Below are 18,563 nucleotides of genomic sequence, written 5' to 3' on the forward strand. Positions count from 1 at the left end.
CGGACAGCTGTGTTCAGCTCGCAGCTGAAGAAATAATCAGCGTAGCTGCTTTGTAAGTTATAAACTTTACAATTTATGATATCACTGAGCAAAAGCAGTTATGGATATCCATGGCATCCTATGCATCACAATAAACAGCGTTCAGTTAAAAATAAGTTATATAGGAAAGGCGTTCATATATAACCAAGTATAAAAATCGCAGTCGTGTCCTAATAGTTAGATAGAGAGACAGGATTGCAACCCAAAGCTCACAAGTTCGAGTCTCATGGCCGGCAAGTTGAGATGCCCTTGAGCATGGCACGTTTGCCACATATGCCCCCTGGTTGCTGCGATCAGAGGCGTCATGCCCATTGAAACTGAACAATATATTTATTATGGTGGTTTTTATTAGTGATAGGACAATATATTGCAGAGGCCAATATATCGTCGATATTTGTACAGGGTTTTTATTATCGCCTGATACATTTTTTCAATAGGCCAGAAAAAAATGTATCGCTTAAATTTTATGTTTGTAATATGTGTGACTCAACATAACATCATGTTAAAAAGTGAATGATGATTGGACATTTTAGTGTCTGTCAGACAATCATCATTCACTATTTAACATGATGTTATGTCGTGTCACACAATGATATCACTTTCACTGTATTTAAATAAAACAAATCTTTTTAATACTGTTGGTAAAACTCAAAAACTCACACTGGGCTGAACAAAAAAGGTTGAATTGGATACTTTTTAACTGCTACACATTATTTGCAATCATTCTGAACACTGCTATTGTAATTTGTACTCAAAACTCATTGCACACAGTCATATTTAAAACCTTTAAATCCAGAGTCAAGACACCAAGCTGTTATTGCTTGTCTAATTTGAAACCTGCCTACACAACATCCACAGGTTACCACACTTGCCAACGAAAATATACACAACCACAAATACCAGGCATGCCAAGATGTTAGATTTATAAACAGAAGTATCAGCGCAGGAAAAGTTTAACATGTGCACGCTACGAAAGGGCATTCGGTCCATTCCTCTTTCATGAATCACAAAATGCTTATTTGCCTATCCTATAAGTTATTACAAAATGTCAGCTAAATGAATAACTACAAACTCTTGTTACAGTGAGTGGTTTACCTCAGAAACACTTTACCACAAATATCCAACCCAAAACAAGTCACACACATCATGCTGCTTACTAAGTGGTGTTGGACTACATTTTTATGGGCAGTTTCCCGGACAGGATTTATCTTAGTCCCAGACTTACATGCATGTTTGAGATGCCTTAATTTCAAAACACCTTGTACTAACATATCTTAACATACACTCGTCTAAAGGATTATTAGGAACACCATACTAATACTGTGTTTGACCCCCTTTCGCCTTAATTCTACGTGGAATTAATTCAACAAGGTGCTGAAAGCATTCTTTAGAAATGTTGGCCCATATTGATAGGATAGCATCTTGCAGTTGATGGAGATTTGTGGGATGCACATCCAGGACACGAAGCTCCCATTCCACCACATCCCAAAGATGCTCTATTGGGTTGAGATCTGGTGACTGTTGGGGCAATTTTTGTACAGTGAACTCATTGTCATGTTCAAGAAACCAATTTGAAATGATTTGAGCTTTGTGACATGGTGCATTATCCTGCTGGAAGTAGCCTTCAGAGGATGGGGAAATGGTGGTCATAAAGGAATGGACATGGTCAGAAACAATGCTCAGGTAGGCCGTGGCATTTAAACGATGCCTGATTGGCACTCAGGGACCTAAAGTTTGCCAAGAAAACATCCCCCACACCATTACACCACCACCACCAGCCTGCACAGTGGTAACAAGGCATGATGGATGCATGTTCTCATTCTGTTTACGCCAAATTCTGACTCTACCATCTGAATGTCTCAACAGAAATCGAGACTCATCAGACCAGGCAACATTTTTCTAGTCTTCAACTGTCCAATTTTGGTGAGCTTGTGCAAATTGTAGCCTTTTTTCCTATTTGTAGTGGAGATGAGTGGTACCCGGTGGGGTCTTCTGCTGTTGTAGCCCATCTGCCTCAAGGTTGTGCGTGTTGTGGCTTCACAAATGCTTTGCTGCATACCTCGGTTGTAACAAGTGGCTATTTCAGTCAAAGTTGCTCTTCTATCAGCTTGAATCAGTCGGCCCATTCTCCTCTGACCTCTAGCATCAACAAGGCATTTTCGCCCACAGGACTGCCGCATACTGGATGTTTTTCCCTTTTCACACTATTCTTTGTAAACCCTAGAAATGGTTGTGCCTTAAAATCCCAGTTACTGAGCAGATTGTGAAATACTCAGACCGGCCCGTCTGGTACCAACAACCATGTCACGCTCAAAATTGCTTAAATCACCTTTCTTTCCCATTCTGACATTCAGTTTGGAGTTTAGGAGATTGTCTTGACCAGGGCCACACCCCTAAATGCATTGAAGCAACTGCCATGAGATTGGTTGATAAGATAATTGCATTAATGAGAAATTGAGCAGGTGTTCCTAATAATCCTTTAGGTGAGTGTATATCAGTGTCACTGTTTTGTCTTAAGATGCACACCAGTATTGTTTTTTGTAACGTTTGTAAATGTCCTATTATAGACTAGTCCTGGATTCATCTAAACCCTGTCCGGAAAACGGGCCCAAAATGTTATTTTCAGTTCATCTCTACGATCATCACTATGATCCAAATCTTCTTAGTCTCTCTCAGGTGCTCTTCTCCCATTGAGAGTCCTATCTTGTGTCTCGCTGACAGCTGTTCTTCTTCGTGTTCTCATTGTATCATTTTCCGTCCATCACTGTCTTTTTTATACCACAATTCTCGCTCACAAACACCCACACGCGCACACATGCACCTTTTTTCACCTGGCCGTTTTTATATCACATAAGCACCAATCAATGGTCCTGTCTTCTGACCGCATTCAGCTCTTCCAGCTTTCACTGAGAACGAGAGAGCTCTAATGGGTAATTCTTGAAGCCGCAATGGCTTGTGGGTAAAACCTGGTTAGCACCGCAGTTAAAGTACTGGACAGCTTTTGTAATGACAAAACCCCAGCTTCTTAGCTGATTAAAATGCGGTTACACCCAGCACAGACATGGTTATATTTTTATTGTTTTGGTTTATAGTCGAGTGGTTGTGATGAATTATTTGTTGCAAAGGAATACATTATGTCTGTGTGTGCGTGTTTTGCTCTCAGTTGCCCAATGCGAGGTTGATTAGGTCTATTCCAGTCAATACTGAATAGGGCACTCAGCGTCATAGGCAATCACCTCCGATCAATACTAATGTTTTTAGAGACTTCAGAAGGGCTTTGTTTGAGAACAAAAGCGCTATTTAATTCAGTCAGAGTAAATTTATTATCAGCATTAATTTGTAGGCTCAGTAAGTCTCATTCGGCTGGCTGCATCATCTTCTCTGCTTCAGCTGTTGTTGAATATCTCTGACCTGTTATCTAATTCAGGATTCGACTTCTTGGATATTCATTTGCAGCTCTCATATCTAACATATTAAAAAGTTTTATTCCACTTTGTAACAACCAGCCCTTGGGTCCAGTACAGTACACGCTTGGCCAGGATGGTGAAGGACTGATGAAAAGGTCAAATGATGGTAAAATTAAAAAAAGTTTAAAAAAGCGTATTCTTACCTTCCGCTGACCACAAAACATGCCACAAGGAAGATAAGAAGCACAATGCCACCCGCTATGGATACCGCAAGGATGGTGGACTGGTTAGGGTCTCCAATGGCCAGAATATCTGAGAAGAAAGTGACAGAGAGAAACTTTTAACCCTTGTTTTTCCTTAAATATTGATTTTGTTTGTGGACCCAAAACAGCATAACTGTTCAAGTAAAAGCAGTAATAATTTTACTTTCCTTTAAATATGTTAATATTTAACAATTGTGTTCCTGAATTTCAGTTGGTAAAGCACTGTGTTAGTAACACAAAGGTTTGGGGTTTGATTCCCAGGGAACCCACATTGTAAGAATGCATAAATGCCAATGTTAAAGTAATGATTCACCCCCAAATGAAAATTAACCCATATTTTAGTCACCCTTAACCCATCCTAGGTATATATGACTTTCAGCCAAACAAAGCCACAGTAATATTAAATAATATCCTGCTTCTTTCAGCTTTATAATGGCATTGTATAGTGCCCCATTTTAAAGCTCCAAAAATTGCATTCATTCATCAAAAAATAACTTTACGGTTATTAAGTAACTTCTGATGTAAAACGATAAATAAACAAACCAAAATCTAATAGACAGATAATGCAGAAACTTGTTTTATTAGAAACAAAATTAGCTTTTGACTTCACAAAGCAGTACAAGCAAATAAATGAAGGGCTATTCAAGTTACTGTGCATTGTTTTCACCAAACTTTAAATCACAACATGCTGTTATTCATGTAATCAATTTTTTTCATGTTTTAAATATGGGAACACTATGGGGCAGTTTCCCGGACAAGGATTAGACTAGTCCTACACTTAAACAATTTTAAGAGCTCTCCAAACTGAAAACAACTTGCACTTACATATCTTAAAATACATCAGTGCCCTTTGTTTTACCTCAAAATGCACACAGGCAATGTTTTAGTAAGGCATGTTTGTTAAAACTAGTTTTATTTCCTAATTTAACTAAGGCCTAGTCCTGGATTAAACTAATCCTGGTCCGGGAAACCACCCCTAAAACTCCAATGTGATGCAGTTTTCAAGAAGGAAACATATCAGTTGAATTTTTACATGAACTCATTAGCAGACACTTTTATCCAAAGCTACTTACTAGGTACACGTGAGGGATCATTAAATTGTAAATGTTACAATAGGGCGAGCCAGACACTGTACTCACAAAATTAAGAAAATGTTTATAGTCCCAGTTTAATAAGTATGTTTATGAGCTATAAAAAATGCCGGTAACACTTTACTTGAAAGGGTGTTCATAAGACTGACATGAGATCTTCATAATCATGACATGACATGTTTCATGAACATGAAGGAGATTTTATGCACGTATATGGCAACTGACGTTTGCTCAATTATGTCATTTTTAATGCAAAGATGACATTGTTTGAGATGTCTTTGTTATGACCAATACATCTTAACTTGTCATGACAACCTGACATTACCAAGACAACATAACTTGTCGTAAATCTGTCATAAACATGACACAGCAGACAAATTATCAAAATTAAAAAACTATCTAGCTTTATGGGTTAACATTACAATAAACTGTCATGTGGTTGGTTTTGACATTGGCTGTCATGATGCCAGTATAATTGTGTCTGACCACTTTTTACCGGTGATACAAATTGAACTTGTCAAACTTAAAATGTCATTAAAGAGTAACTAAACCCCTGGTCAGAGCCTGACTCCACCCACTGGCAATATTTGAAAAATGCAAGAAAAGTGGGCAGATCCCAACGAAGATAGAGGGGGCGAACTAAACTCGTATCAAGTGTGTGGTGAGATCGTAACAAGGGCGTGGTGAGCTTGAACCTGCTTACGTCACGAGTCATTTTTTGGACCCAACATCCAATGGGAAAAATTCAACTGCAGTAGCCACCGTTCAACCTGAAGAGGGCAGCAATCAGACGTTTTTACACCATATATTGTAGTATAGAAACACTTTATATCCAAATGTCAAAAAAAATACTAAAATCAATGAACAGCACTAATAAAGCATCATTCATAGAGATCATTAACTAAAAAAAGTTGGTTTAGGGTTTAGTTACTCTTTAAGTGTTAATATTCTTTCAAGTAGTTTTATAACAGCGTCATGAATATTTTTCTTGACCTCAACTACAGTGGTACAAATTAAATCTGTCATTAAAAAAGAAGACGAAGAGGACAACGAAGAAGACGATGACGACGAAGACGAAGAAGACGACGACGGCGAAAAAGACGACAATGACGACGACAACGGCGAAGAAGACGACAATTAAGACGACATAGACGAATAAGACCATGGCGACAAAGAAGACCATGGCGATGAAGAAGACCACGGAGATTAAGAAGACCACGATGACAAAGAAGACCACAACGACGAAGACCACAAAGACGGTTTATACAATTAAAATTTTATACAATTTTATTGCATTTGGAGACTGATTCACCTAAAATTTTATGAAAACACTACTATGGTGGTTTAAGCCATGCAGCGTTTGTTCCATATCGCTGCAAAAACTTTAATTTAATGTCAGAAAATGTCCAAACCCTCTGTTAGTTGTATATGTATTGTGCACATACATAAAGCTAAATATATTTTTTGGATGTGTCTGTTTATTAACAATTAGTATATTAACACCTAATGACTAAATGCTACATGTCCATCCATACTCAGGCTAGATCATTGAGGTTGTCCAATCAGATGCTTCTCAACCGAGCATTTTCAGTTGCAGTGCCTAATTTATGATGCCCAGTGTTGGGTGTAACTAGTTACAAAGTAACTAGTTACTGTAATAATATTACTTTTTTCAGTAACTAGTAGTGTAAGGCATTACCCGTCTGAAAATGGTAATATTATTACAGTTTTCCCGAGCTAGTTACTTTAGTTACATTCGCCAGTAGCACCTTCATCACACAAGGCACAAAACACAGAGAACAAAAGGGAAGGGGAGGAGGGCGTGAATGAAACAGTGATTGGTCTAAGTTTGGCACGAGGTATCATTTACCATCACCGATTGGTCGACACCTGGCAGCCAGCAGCACAGAGCGGCAGCGGCACACTCAAAGACAGATCGGGAAAATGGAAGCGTCAACAACGGCAAGCTCTTTTTCAGAGGAAGGTTCCCAGCAACAGAAAGCTACTTTCGACGGGTGGAGATTCAGTCATATTTTATTATGTTCAACGGAAGGAAAATAACTTGACGGTGAAGTGCACACTCTTTAATGTTTCTCCGAACGCTGTGCCCTGCGTCCGGTAGCGGGTAAGGAAGCCAGCATTTTCTTGGCCGTGGCTTGCCCAAATAAACATTCTTGTCCAGAAAAAAAAATGTAACTAGTAATATAACTAGTAATATAACTTGTTACTTTCTCCAGGGAGTAATAAAGTAAAGTAAGGCATTACTATTTTTGAGAGTAATATGTAATACGTAATATATTACTTTTTTGAGTAACTAGCCCCAACACTGATGATGCCTAAAAAGTTGTCTTGTTAATGTCAAGTTGTCATAACAAAGGCATCTCAAACAATCTCATCTTTGCATTAAAAATGACAGAATTGAGCGAATGACACTTAATGACTGTTTTCACAAATGTGCAAAAATCTCCATGTTCATAATTCGTGTCATGTCATGATTATGAAGGTGTCATATCAGTCTTATAAACACCCCTTCAAGTGAAGTGTTACCAAAGTGCCTTTAGGTCCCTTAAATTCCACTTTGCATTCTTCTGTCAGAAACAGCTGTATTTTGCCTCTAAATACACAGACGAAGGTGCGAGTCAATTTTCTAATTTACGCATGCCATCCAAATAGGTATGTTAACAGAGGGAATAACAGGCTCGGTCTGAAAGTTTCATGGTGAGCGTATGGATTTTATGCTGCCGCAATCGACTGATTACTCAAAACAAATACATCATTTATCAAGCCCGGCAACGCATGAGTAACCGCCTCCTTCAGGAAAATGAATATCTCCAGCAACAGGAATTGATTTAGAATTCCACTCAACACCAATCAACAATCTCAGTTATGCACTGCGCCCTGTACAGCAAGATATCGAAACTCAGGGAGGCAGGGTCGAACATACCCAAACAACAACATGGATTTTTTGTAAATATAATGTTGCCTTATATGACATTTTTAATGCTATGGGGAACATATGGAATAGGATCTGTAACTGTTGCAGGCTGGACTCGAACAATGCACGTATACTGTACGCACCACAACTCAATGTCTGGGAGCAGATTCAACTCCAAAGCATAAGGAATGTATATTTACGCATTTGGCAGATTTATGCATTTTTATCCAAAGCGACTTACATTGCATTACAAGCTATACATTTTTGGGTCAGTGACAAGTTTGGCAAGATGAGAAATTGAAAAATCGTTTTAAAAACTTGTTTTAAAAGCATGCAACAGGTTTATTACAATGCACAGAGAGTATTTATGTTAAGTTTATGCAAAAAGCATAATTTTTATGAAATTAAGACTGAATGGACCTGAAAATCTCAAATGGTGTAACCGCCAATTGTGCCAAAGAATGAGAAATATTAAATATTTGATCCACCTTGATGGCATGTAAGCGGAATTATAATAATAATAATAATAATAATAATAATAATTTTAAAATATAATTTTATTAGTTATTTTTAAATGTAAATTTTAATGCTTTTTTGTAATATTTTTCCTGACATATGCTGAAAACAGCTCTGTTTTCTAAATAATCTTTGACAAATGATGTAAAAAATTTATGTAAAAAAATCATATTACACTAAACTAGATGATTATATTTTATTCCACTTTTTTTATGCATATATTTATATTTTCATTTTTAAAAATACTAGTTCCACCAATTGACACAGACCGGTTACACCACATTGAAATTTTTTGCAATTATCCCCCAAATGTTCTGTCAAAATGAAATAAAACAAGAAATTTTTGACTTGGTCCTCAAAAAAGAGAATGTATGCAAGTAGGGCTGCATAACGATTAATTGCGACTAATCATTTGCAAAATTAAAGTTTTCTTTACATCATATATGCGGGTGTACGGTGTATAATAATTATGTATAAATTATACTTAATATTTAATTTATAATATATATTTGTTTTCTTAAAATAATATATGCATGTGTGTTAATTAATGTAAACAAAAACGTTGATTTTGAAAACGATTAGTCGCGATTAATCGTTATGCAGCCCTCTATGCAAGTAATCTGCAAATTTAATTTGAAATTTTAACCCTTTTACATTTAATTGAACCATACGGACACAAAATAATTAACGTCACGTCATTGACCCTTTTATCAGTACTTGTGTTCCCTGGGTTGGAACCCATGACCTTTTGCGCTGCAAATGTAATGCTCTACCACTGAGCTATACAGGACACTTTTATGCTGTCAGATTAACAACATACGAACGCTATTTACAGCATATACCGTATGCACAAATGCACACATGTAAGAGGTTTATGAATGTCACCGTGAGCCGAAGGCTTATACATTTCTCACATAATTAAAAGCGCAATTACTGTACTGGACTCGGTTAACTTTGAGCTTGGCAGATGAGGTCCACTGAGCTCTGTGATATATTTCCAGAGAAGCTCTCTGGACTGTAACGTGGTTTAAATTAGGGGTGTATGCCACAAAGACTCTATGTTTACTGGATGAAGGATTTTAAAGTGCCTTCTTTACTTTGATCCCACAGGTCAGTTCAACACAGCCCTGTTTGTCCTCACGCGACACAGACACACACAGTGTCTCCCTCATTGGTAGTATAAGCACAGGCTTTAGTAAATAAGTCACACACCGGTTCACCATATTGAATTCAAAGTAGTGCTCGGAATTCTTAAGCATCTGCTCAACATGGAAACGAATATTGGAATATAAAGATGCTTCTCTCTAAAGCACTTGTTCACATTTTTACTTTGAAAAACTATAGGACACCAAAAACTCAAAATAGACTGCTTACCATAATTAAAATGAAAGATTAATAAAAATATTTCGGATGCTTACAGAAAAGGCAGAGTAAAGATTTAGTGTCTTTCGTTGAATCTATTACAGTGGTTCTCAAACTGGGGGCCCATGAGATGTTGCCAGGGGGGCCCCAGTATTATGATATTTTATAAATACATTAATTTATAATGAATTCTGTGTAATTAAACCTCAGATAAATAAGGTTACTTACTAGAAGCACTACATTTGTATATTTTAATAAGTTTTGTTTAATTCAAATGTTATGTTTTATAATGTTTTATGTCATACATTTTCCTCGGGGGGACCACGAAGTGGGGGTTAACATACAAAAGTGGGGCTGCATGCCGAAAAAGTTTGAGAACCATTGATCTTTTACACCCAGGATATCAGAATGCCTTGGGATACACCTCTGATAACAACACTCATGCATGACATCACTACTTGTGGGTGGAGCCTCGTTTAATGGTATAAAGGGGTCGCCAAGATCTATATGGTGATGAATAACTAACAGAACTTTGAAAATGTTCACACAGAATACGAAATGCACTGACCTAAAAATCAAGAAAAAGCAGACAAAAGTTAAACCCTGTGTCTCAATTCGTTCCGTAGCTCCCGAGGTCGTGAATCAGTATATTGTGTACACAGGTTCAGGCACTGGTAAGGACCCTAGCTCACTTGACATTGAGACACTGTTCACTTATTTTTCTGTCAAGTGGCTGCTTAAGCACGTTGTGATCACTCACAGCTGTTACTCATCAACAACCGGCAAAACCAAAATCTCTCTTATTTAATTTTAAACAGTACATTGTGAAAAACGCTGTCATTATTCTCTTACATATCTGTGCATAAAATTGGAGGAATATAATTACATTTTAAATATATAATTTTTTAAAAAATTTTAAATAAATATTATTATTTCAAATATTAAGTAGATTGTGGTCCCTTACTTTCTATCGATGTGTGTTTATATTAAAACTAAAACAAACTTTATAAAAAGTTCTTTATAAAAGTTTATAAAAGTCACATTTCATTAAGTTTATTGAGTTGGATCACGTGATTTTCGGTTTGGCGAGCTTCAGAAAAGGTCAAGTGATTTCCGGTAAAGAAACATGGGGACCATCGATGCTCACTGGTTTTTGCGTTGCATTGCGGGAATTTTTAGGGAATGAACGTTCCAGTGCACTGGAAGGATTTTGCAATTAGAAGAAGGGAGCTGATTGAGACACACCCAAAATCAAACTTGTGACTGTACCTTCATGACTGGTCTCCAGCTCAATCTCTCCACCGTAGTTGCCGTAGCCTCCTTCGGTGCGTGCCCTCACTCTGAACACGTACGTGGTGCCCGGCTTTAGTCCCTCGACCGTCATCATGTGGGCTTTGGTCTTCAGAACCGTGTAGTTTTGATTTTTTTGGTTCTGCAAGGGTACAAACACAAATTTGTGTACAGCGAGAGTTTTTTCAGTTGCACTTTCAGGAAGCCATAATAGATAGAGGACAAGAAATGATGCAAAGAAGCGGATGTACGGTAGTATTGACCATGAGAGTGTTAGTTGTTTATAAAGGTCAGTGGCGGCTCGTGTCTGCTCATCCGAGGGGCGCAAATTAAAAATAAGTTTTAAGAGTGTTGTGTTTTGCTTGTGTTTTCAAAATGTGTTTATTGCGTCATGTGAACCATGTGCATCACGTGTTTTGTCAAATTAAGTGCCTGTTGCACACGCGTCAAAACCGTTTATGATAAAACAGACGCCTACGTTCACTTAAGACACTCACTTAACACTAAACTCTGATTACGCATGAGATTATGCGAATATCTGGCAAACGCGAGGGTCTCTTTTATCATAAACCCTTTAGATGCGTCTGCAGCAGGCACTTATTTTGATATATACATGTTGTGATGAACTTCGCATCGAGCGCCCTCGAAAAAAAAGTCACCAGCCATCACTAATAAAGGTACATGTTGGAGTGAAGACATGAGTTGTTCACCATGTTGAGAAGTGCAATTGTGAGTCTGTGTTGTAGCGATAGAAAATGAAAGGATTAATGAAGGATATTATTTCAGCAGTGTGTTAACACTAGCCAGCAGGCGTTATATATTCATCGTCATTATAGAGAGGCAGATGCTAAGTTAATGTTTTTTATCCTGTGCTAACAGGCCAGTCCACAGCTTTAATTTACACTATATGACATGATTATTGGTCTGATTACAGTTACATGAGCGAGACATCTGCTTTATAATGCAGCAGCGAATGTGAGAATGTGAGTCTATGAAAATTGAGAGCTGATTTATATTTTAATAATGTAGAAGATGCTTTATGGGATATTGCATACAAAAATGGCAAGAGCTAGTTGAAATAGCTCCTGATTGGCCGGAAAATTGCAATTCGCAGGAGTTAGTGAATGGGTGTGAATGAGTTCATCCAGAAAGTAAGTTTTTGTTTGTTTTTGTTTCTGAATAAGACAAAGCAAGGTTTAAACTTATTTTTTAACATATATTTTACATAAAATGTAGTTAGTTGCATGAATTAATGAATTGATCTAATGTGATAAATAAACTAATGATGAGATTAGGAGCATCAAATCATTGATTTTAATCTTTGATATGATCTTACTCTAGTTAATATATCAGGGTTATATTTTCCCTAAATGTTTTTTTACATTATCCAGGATGACTTTATACAGAAAACAGTAAGGACTTCAAAATAGTTAAAATAATCAAACTACTAAATATCATCCCATTACTAAATGGATTCTTGGAACTTCTTGGTCCCTGACACCACACCCCGAACGATTTGTTTGTGGTTTGTTTGTGTGAGTTTGTTCTGGTTCCAACAAATGCACATCCACCACACAATTTCCAATGCCAGACATCCATCTGTGCATTCAGTCTAAGCTCACATCCCATAATCGCACGTCAACCACTATGAGTGCCAGACCAGACTGGGTCAAACGATTGCATCTGTGTTTGACAGATGTAAATAAAACTCTTGCATGTGAACAGACGGCACTTACTGTAAAAAATGCTTCCAAGGGTTATGAATAGATCTTGGAGTAGACATCGTATATTTCATGTTTCTGGCAGAATGACCACAGTTGTAGTTCATCACATTTATGAACAACCAAACAAAAGTGTCAAACTATTGTACTATTTTGAGCAATATATCTACTTTATAGCACTGATCATTTGAAACTTAACAAATGTGCTTCAGTAAATTGTTATATAATAGAGTGACCATACGTTCCATTTTTCGGGATTCGTACTGAACAGGATTGGGGGTGCGTCTTCCGGAAGTGGTATTTGTCGACCACAAACGTCATCGAGTATGCGTATGCGAAGCTAAAGCTAAGTGTGGCCTACAGGAAGTTTCCAAACGTATGATGTCAGTTTAAAGTATAGACTGGACTTCTCTCCCTCATTGCATCATTTTCATTATCCTTTAATTACCCAGGCTACAGTAATTACTGGCACAACCCTGACCTAGGGCTATGAAACACATCGGCTTTCATTGACTAAAGTGTTACAACATCATCACTGTAATGGGCTATTTAAACCACTTAGTAAATACAAGCATACTTTCTAATAAGGGCTTTGAACATGCACGACCTGAATGTGTGTCCGCTGTTTGTATGGTAGTGTGTGGTGTAGACAGTACAGGTGTGTTGTAGTAAAGGGTGATGTCAGCTCAGACTTCATTCTCTTAATTTAAGAGGTATGCGTATGTGACCAGTCAGCTGTGGCATATAGGCCTTCTGATTGCTTTCATTCCCAAAGGCACAATGATGCTTCAGCTCTCAATTACACATGCCAAGGCTGCCTGGACAACTGCAATCGTTACAGCTTTTAATAGAGGTCAAAGAGGCATGTGTGTAATCACTGTGTAAGGATGAGAGGAGATCTTATTAGAGAACTGAAATAGAGGTGACGAGTTGAGATCAGATGTGAGGAGAGAGGACGGAGGAGTGGAAAATGGAAAGGAGAAAAGCAAAGGAGATCAGAGGAGAGGAAAAGGGAAGAAGAGACGGCAGAGACGAAAGAACAGAGTAGAGGAGAGGAAAGGAGAAGAGAAGACAAGAAAAGAAAGGAGAAGAGGAAAGGAAATGAGAGCAGATGAGGGGAGTAAAGTGGAATAGGGTAGAGTGGAGAGAAAAAGAGAAAATAAAAGGAAAACAGAGCAGAGGAGAAGAGAGCAGATAAGAAAAGAGGAAGGAAGAAGAGGAGAGGAGACAGAAGATGAACAGAGCGGAGGAGAGGAGTGAAGTTGAGGGGACTCAAAAGGAGAAGAGGAGAACTAAGCAGAGGAAAGGAGAAGAGAGGAGGAAATGAAAAAACGAAAGGAGAACAGAGTAGAGTAGAGGTGAGCAGAATATAGGAGAGGAAAGGAGACGAGGAGAGGAGACAGAAGAAAAACAGAGCAGAGGAGAGGAGTCAAAAGGAGAAAAGTGCCGAAGTAAGGAGTGCAGAGGAGTGAAAATGAAAAAAGTAGGGGAGAACAGAGCAGAGGAGACGTGAGCAGATGAAAGGGGAGAAAAGGAGAAGAGGACAGGATACAAAAGAAAAAACGAGCAGAGGAGTATAGTGGAGAAGAGCAGAACTGAGAGGAGTAGAGAGGAGGACATGAAAAATATGAAAGGAGAGCAAAGTAGAGGTGAGCAGAATATAGGAGAGAAAAGTAGAAGAGGAGACGGAAGAAAAACAGAAGAGAGGAGTGAAGTGGAGAGGAAAGGAGAAGAGGAGAACTGCGCAGATGAAAGGGGAGGAAAGGAGAAGAGGAGAAAGAGGAGTAAAGTAAAGAAGAGGAGAACTGCGCAGAGGAAAGAAGTAGAGAGGAAAGGAAAGAAAAAAGGAGACAAAGCAAAAGAAATGATAACACAACAGAGGCAATCAGGAGTACAGAGGAGGAATGAAAAAATAAGGAGAACAGTGCAGAGTAGAGGTGAGCACAATATAGGAGATGAAAGGAGAAGAGAAGAGGAGACAGAAGAAAAACAGAGAAAAGAAGTGAAGTGGAGAAGACATGAAAGGGGAAAAGGAGAACTGTGCAGAATAAAGGAGTAGAGAGGAGAGAAAAGGATAAAAGGAGAGGAGAACAGAGCAGAGGAGCCATGAGCAGAGGAGAGGAAAGGAGAAGAGGAGACAGAGGAGTGAAGTGGAGAGGACTCGAAAGAAGAAGAGGAGAACTGATCAGAGAAAAGGAGTAGAGGGGAGAGAAAAGGAAGAGGAGAGCAAAGGAGAAGGGGAGAAAAATGAAAAACCAAGGAGAGGGGAGTAGTTTAGTGGAGAGAACTCGAATTGAGAAGAGGAGAACTGAGCAGAGGAGAGGAGTAGAGAGGAGGAAATGAAAAAAGGAGAGCAGAGTAGAGGTGAGCAGAATATATGAGAGGAAAGGAGAAGAGGAGACAGAAGAAAAACAGAGGAGAGGAGTTAAGTGGAAAGGACTCGAAAGGAGAAGAGGAGAACTGAGCAGAGAAAAGGAGTAGAGTGAAGAGAAAGGGAAAAAAGAAGAGGAGACATGAGCAGAGGAGACATGAGCAGATAAGAGGAGCGGTAAGGAGAGGAGAAGACGAAAGAAAAACCTACCAGAGAAGAGTAGTATAGTGCAGAGGAATCAAAAGGAGAAGAGGAGAACTGCACAGAGGAGTAGAGACGAAAGGGAATTGAAAAAAGGAGAGGAGAACAGAGTAGAGCAGAGCAGAGCAGATGAGAGGAACGGAGAAGAGGAGAGGAGACAGTAAAAGAACAGAATAGAGGGTGAAAAGTGAAGTGGAGAGAACTTGAAATGATAAGATGAGAACTGAGCAGAGGAAAGAAGTAGAAAGGAGAGAAAATTAAATGAAAAAACTCAAAGAGAATTGAGCAGAGTAAAGGTGAGCAGAATATAGAAGAGGAAAAAAGAAGAGGAGAGGAGACAGACGAAAAGCAGAGGAGAGGAGTGAAGTGGAGAAGAGCAGAGGTAAGGCTTGGAATGGAGAGGAAAGAAAAGAGGAGAGAAAATGCCAGGAGAAACATGTTTCTAGAGTTGGAAGAAGATATGAAAAGACTAGAAGAATAAGGATCTTGAAATAAAAGGTGATGAAAGACAAGGACGACAAAGGAGAGAATATTTACCTTCTCAAAGTAGATGACCTCATATTCCACTATGACTCCATTGGGTCTGTCGGGTCCCTGCCATGCCAGTGTAATACTGTCTTTACTTTTCCTCTCCTTCAGGACTACATTCACTACAAGCAGAGAAACAGTGAGACAATAAGTGAGATAGAAGTAGAAGCGGGCACAGCAGATCAATGTGATGATGTGCATTCGAGTGATTGCCCTCGGGATACAGAGGCAATCATGTTAAGAATACACGCAATGGGGTGTGTGCGTGTGTGTATATCTGTGTGTGTCAACAGGTACTCAAGACCACCTCGGTTCAATCACAGCTCCTCAGGTCACACAGTTTTTACAGTTACACTTCAATTGCTACAAATCAATGGTCACAATCCCCCTATACACACACTCAAGTGCTTTACACATACACACGTGCTAACACACATACTGCTGTGAAACCTTTGTCTAAGGAGACAGAGAGAGAGAGACGCACACCAGCAGGTAATTACACCCCTGAAAACCCATGACCTGCTGGCTTCAGTCTAACACCTCTACTCACTCTCTCTACCATGTATCTCTTCACCTTTCTACACTACAGCGAGAGAACGAGACTCAGAGAGAGAGAGAAAGAGACAGCAGGTCTGATATCTGGTCAGATGGTTGGATGTAACCTGGTGTCCTTCACCTTTTTTGTGCTCAAAACAGCTTTCGAAATCACACTTCATACATACATATTCATCTTACCTGCCCATAAATTGCTAATGACTACATTTTAAAAATAATTTTATGAAGACTGCACTCACAAATAGCAACTTATAGCTGATCATATTAAATAATTAGCTTGACTATAAAAATACAATAGAAAATGTGTTCTATTACTTTTTAAAGTCTTCACTAAGTCTAGTCTTGTGGGTCACAATATTCTTATACTTCCAGGTTTTCCTGGATTTCTGGTCTTTCAAATGTAACCGTGGGTTCACACCAGCCGCGTTTGAGGCGTCAAATTCGCGTCTACCGCATCTAGTTTGTCGCTTGAACTTTTGAGTGTACTTGCTTCATAGGCGTGTGAAATTCTAGTCATCGAGACATTTACACGGAAATTCGCGTCATGGGAGGGGCTTCTGCGACTTCCTTTAATAACGTCACTACTAGAGCAAGCTACTGATTGGTTAACACAGTGAGTTTTTCTGCCAAAGTTCAAATTTTTCATGTTTGCCGTGGCAACGCTCGATTCGTGCCATTCGCGTGTCTAATAAGGCGGAATCGCGTCTACGCCGTCACGCTAAACACTTCATTCGCGCCACGAGACCTCCAAACACGCGTCTTTACATTAACTTAAAATTGAAATCACTCGCAGTTGATGCCTCTACCACGGCTGGTCTGAACGGAGCATTAAGCTGACATTATTTGCTTTTATTTCTTTTTAGATGTGTGTTGCAAGAGACATTCAGCCCTATTATACAAAATATTTTGTAACAGTCTATTGCATCTGACCAATCACAATCATGTATTCCTGAATCATAAGCTATTTTTCACTGTATAGCTTTATATCAAAAATCCATTTCACAAACTGAGTAGTTTTATTTCACAGTAGCGATATATTTAATTTTTTTCCCTTTGTTTATATAGTTTTTTAAATACACAAATATACGCGCCTTGAGAGATGTCTGCAGACAGAAAGAGAGAAGCCCATTTCACACAGAGATTACGGAAAAGACCAGGAAAATGTGTCCAGGTTGTTCTCCGGGATCGTTTTGATTTCAATCACACTGCCATTACATTTTCCGGAATTTGTGCGTCTGTTCACACACATGCCGTAAAGATCTCGTAAAGACACGTGAAGTATTTAACTCTTTCCCCGCCATTGACGAGTTATCTCGTCAATTAAGACAAAAAAACATTTGCATAAAAAAGTGTTCCTGATGAATTTTTATGTTAATTTGCTATACCGCAATTATCTACTAAAAAACGTATGAAAAACTGAAGCCAAAATGTTATTTACTAATTTTAAACTCTGTGTATGTTTTAATAATTGTTCTGAATTTGATCTCTAACAAAATTCCTTCACAAAAATGCAATTATTTCAGCTTTTTGCTAAAGAAAAATACCTATATTTAAGAGTTTATAAGCAGAGAAAAAATATAAAAAGGATGAAATATGTTTGTTAGTTTATTGTTTGTTTAAAGCAGAGGTTCTGTTCTTTCATTAATATATTTGTATGTTTATATATTTTTAGAATAAAATTTTCCTGGAGGGCATTTTGTGAAACTTTTATGAAAATCACAAAAAATGCTGGCTCGCAACTTTTCAAAAATGGCTGGCGGGGAATGAGTTAAAGTCTTGCACTTGGTAGTTTTTTTCAAAGTGTCTAAAATGTGCTTATTATCCATGATTTCTCTCTCAAGAAACCACACACATGCATTTTTGTTTATGATAAGATCATAAAGGAGCGCGTGATGCGCTGTTCTTTCATGCTGGTGATGAATGATCATAGCTTAAGCACAGATAGTGAGGAGCTCCCTGAACTCTGCTTCAGTCCGGTTTGCAGACTTTTGTCGCCGTGAAGGTTGATCTGCCATAACCATAACTTGCGCTGAGACCTGTGTCCTTATTACGGCACTGTTTCTGTCTTTTGTGTCACGCTTATTATGAAATAATAAAAAAATACTTATTTATTCGTAATGTTGATTATTTTAAGTTTATTCGTCGCCCTCTGTCTAACATGAAGAAGTGTAGAGTTAGCCACACCCCCTTATTTACATTTTGCGGTATAGAGACAGGGCGCAGTTATGCAAATTTGAAAACCAGAGGCCGCCTCCTTGTCATTTCTGGCTTATAACAAAAAACA

At 38.4% G+C, this 18,563-nt stretch overlaps 1 protein-coding gene across 1 annotated transcript in view; it reads right to left on the reverse strand.

Moving 5' to 3' along the window:
* Positions 1-18,563, reverse strand: part of epha4b (eph receptor A4b) — a 186,350-nt gene that overhangs the window by 64,817 nt on the left and 102,970 nt on the right. Inside the window, exons 6-8 of the mRNA XM_065267044.1 lie at positions 15,734-15,846; positions 10,883-11,045; positions 3,650-3,758 (exon numbers count right to left, since the gene is read on the reverse strand). Coding sequence (XP_065123116.1) covers positions 3,650-3,758; positions 10,883-11,045; positions 15,734-15,846 — 385 coding nt within the window. The remainder of the gene's footprint in view (positions 1-3,649; positions 3,759-10,882; positions 11,046-15,733; positions 15,847-18,563) is intronic.

This window comes from Paramisgurnus dabryanus, chromosome 6, assembly GCF_030506205.2.
Source record: "Paramisgurnus dabryanus chromosome 6, PD_genome_1.1, whole genome shotgun sequence".
Classification (NCBI taxonomy): Eukaryota; Metazoa; Chordata; class Actinopteri; order Cypriniformes; family Cobitidae; genus Paramisgurnus; species Paramisgurnus dabryanus.